This window comes from Penaeus vannamei, chromosome 33, assembly GCF_042767895.1.
Source record: "Penaeus vannamei isolate JL-2024 chromosome 33, ASM4276789v1, whole genome shotgun sequence".
NCBI classification, from domain to species: domain Eukaryota; kingdom Metazoa; phylum Arthropoda; class Malacostraca; order Decapoda; family Penaeidae; genus Penaeus; species Penaeus vannamei.
In genome coordinates this window covers 31,133,186-31,135,685 of record NC_091581.1, presented here as the reverse complement: position 1 = coordinate 31,135,685, position 2,500 = coordinate 31,133,186, and the positions used below count along the sequence as shown (strand labels likewise).

The 2,500-nt window shown below is 62.6% G+C and overlaps 1 protein-coding gene across 1 annotated transcript in view; it reads right to left on the bottom strand.

Annotated features, from left to right (window-relative positions):
- The window catches only part of LOC113820353 (collagen alpha-1(I) chain), a 2,808-nt gene extending 1,179 nt beyond the window's left edge, over positions 1-1,629 (bottom strand). The window contains exon 1 of the mRNA XM_027372689.2: positions 1-1,629. This exon is cut by the window's left edge and continues 1,179 nt beyond it. Coding sequence (XP_027228490.2) covers positions 1-1,629 — 1,629 coding nt within the window.
- Positions 1,630-2,500: the final 871 nt, after the last annotated feature.

Below are 2,500 nucleotides of genomic sequence, written 5' to 3'. Positions count from 1 at the left end.
GAGGTTGGTCGGCATTCCCTCGGGTCCCTGAGGCTGCCTGGCCGTCGGGGAGGAGTCCGTTGGTCGGCTTTCCCTCGGGTCCCTGAGGCTGCCTGGCCGTCGGGGAGGAGTCCGTTGGTCGGCTTTCCCTCGGGTCCCTGAGGCTGCCTGGCCGTCGGGGAGGAGTCCGTTGGTCGGCTTTCCCTCGGGTCCCTGAGGCTGCCTGGCCGTCGGGGAGGAGTCCGTTGGTCGGCTTTCCCTCGGGTCCCTGAGGCTACCTGGCCGTCGGGGAGGAGTCCGTTGGTCGGCTTTCCCTCGGGTCCCTGAGGCTGCCTGGCCATCGGGGAGGAGTCGGTTGGTCGGCTTTCCCTCGGGTCCCTGAGGCTGCCTGGCTGTCGGGGAGGAGTCGGTTGGTCGGCTTTCCCTCGGGTCCCTGAGGCTGCCTGGCCATCGGGGAGGTTGGTCGGCTTTCCCTCGGGTCCCTGAGGCTGCCTGGCTGTCGGGGAGGAGTCGGTTGGTCGGCTTTCCCTCGGGTCCCTGAGGCTGCCTGGCCATCGGGGAGGTTGGTCGGCTTTCCCTCGGGTCCCTGAGGCTGCCTGGCCATCGGGGAGGAGTCGGTTGGTCGGCTTTCCCTCGGGTCCCTGAGGCTGCCTGGCCATCGGGGAGGTTGGTCGGCATTCCCTCGGGTCCCTGAGGCTGCCTGGCCGTCGGGGAGGAGTCCGTTGGTCGGCTTTCCCTCGGGTCCCTGAGGCTGCCTGGCCGTCGGGGAGGAGTCCGTTGGTCGGCTTTCCCTCGGGTCCCTGAGGCTGCCTGGCCATCGGGGAGGTTGGTCGGCTTTCCCTCGGGTCCCTGAGGCTGCCTGGCCATCGGGGAGGAGTCGGTTGGTCGGCTTTCCCTCGGGTCCCTGAGGCTGCCTGGCCATCGGGGAGGTTGGTCGGCATTCCCTCGGGTCCCTGAGGCTGCCTGGCCATCGGGGAGGAGTCGGTTGGTCGGCTTTCCCTCGGGTCCCTGAGGCTGCCTGGCCATCGGGGAGGAGTCGGTTGGTCGGCATTCCCTCGGGTCCCTGAGGCTGCCTGGCCATCGGGGAGGAGACCGTTGGTCGGCTTTCCCTCGGGTCCCTGAGGCTGCCTGGCCGTCGGGGAGGTTGGTCGGCTTTCCCTCGGGTCCCTGAGGCTGCCTGGCCGTCGGGGAGGAGTCCGTTGGTCGGCATTCCCTCGGGTCCCTGAGGCTGCCTGGCCATCGGGGAGGAGTCCGTTGGTCGGCATTCCCTCGGGTCCCCGAGGCTGCCTGGCCGTCGGGGAGGAGTCCGTTGGTCGGCTTTCCCTCGGGTCCCTGAGGCTGCCTGGCCGTCGGGGAGGAGTCCGTTGGTCGGCTTTCCCTCGGGTCCCTGAGGCTGCCTGGCCATCGGGGAGGAGTCCGTTGGTCGGCATTCCCTCGGGTCCCCGAGGCTGCCTGGCCGTCGGGGAGGAGTCCGTTGGTCGGCTTTCCCTCGGGTCCCTGAGGCTGCCTGGCCGTCGGGGAGGAGTCCGTTGGTCGGCATTCCCTCGGGTCCCTGAGGCTGCCTGGCCATCGGGGAGGAGTCCGTTGGTCGGCTTTCCCTCGGGTCCCTGAGGCTGCCTGGCCGTCGGGGAGGAGTCCGTTGGTCGGCATTCCCTCGGGTCCCTGAGGCTGCCTGTCCGCCGCGAAGGCAGCTCCTCGGGTCCGCCGCTAATTCCCGAAGCGAAAGCGTCGCCGCGATCGCTCGGACGCTTTGAATGACGCGAACTGTTAGAGGAGGAATCCCCTTCGCTTTTTGCTCTTGTCGGTGGTTTGCTCGTCTAAATGTTTTTATTATTATTATTATTATTATTATTATTCAATGAGTAATTCACGACCAGCAGGTAAAGCGCCAAAAGATGCGTTCTTCCATTTATGCGTGTTTCTCACGATCGGCCCATGGAATAAATCGCTTGACTGACTAGGCAGAGAAACCAATCATTTAGCTCCTGAAGGGGTCATCGTCCGTCGAGTCCTGAGGTCCCGCGGACGGCCTCTGACTTGATGCCTCGGAAACAAGCGCCACGAAGCCGGCCTTTTCGTGTCGCGAGTCTTTGGCCGAGATTCTGCACCGGATGGAGGCGGAAATTGGCTGCGATGAGGCGCCGAGGGAAGCGGAACTAAAATTAGACCGGATCTGAAAACGAAGTTTGCTTTCATTGGGTTCGCGCGCTGTCGGGGCGGCCAACGAGGGAGGCTGGGACTGTCTGCGCGTGCACAAAATCCATTGGTATTGCGGCTTCATATGAAAATGTCTGTCGTTATTCCAAAAAAGACTCGGGATCTGAATGCATAGACGACCTGCTTTCCAGTTTGGGCAATTCTTGTGATGATTATCGTTTCGTTTAACATTTTATTGCGGTTGAATGCTCATTGAAGCCTTCTTCGATATCGGAAACGAAGTAGTCTTTTAGATAGAGGATGTTGTTGTAATCCTCGGTAAATGGGTTGGTGGGTGGGTGTTTAAGTATATATATATATATAT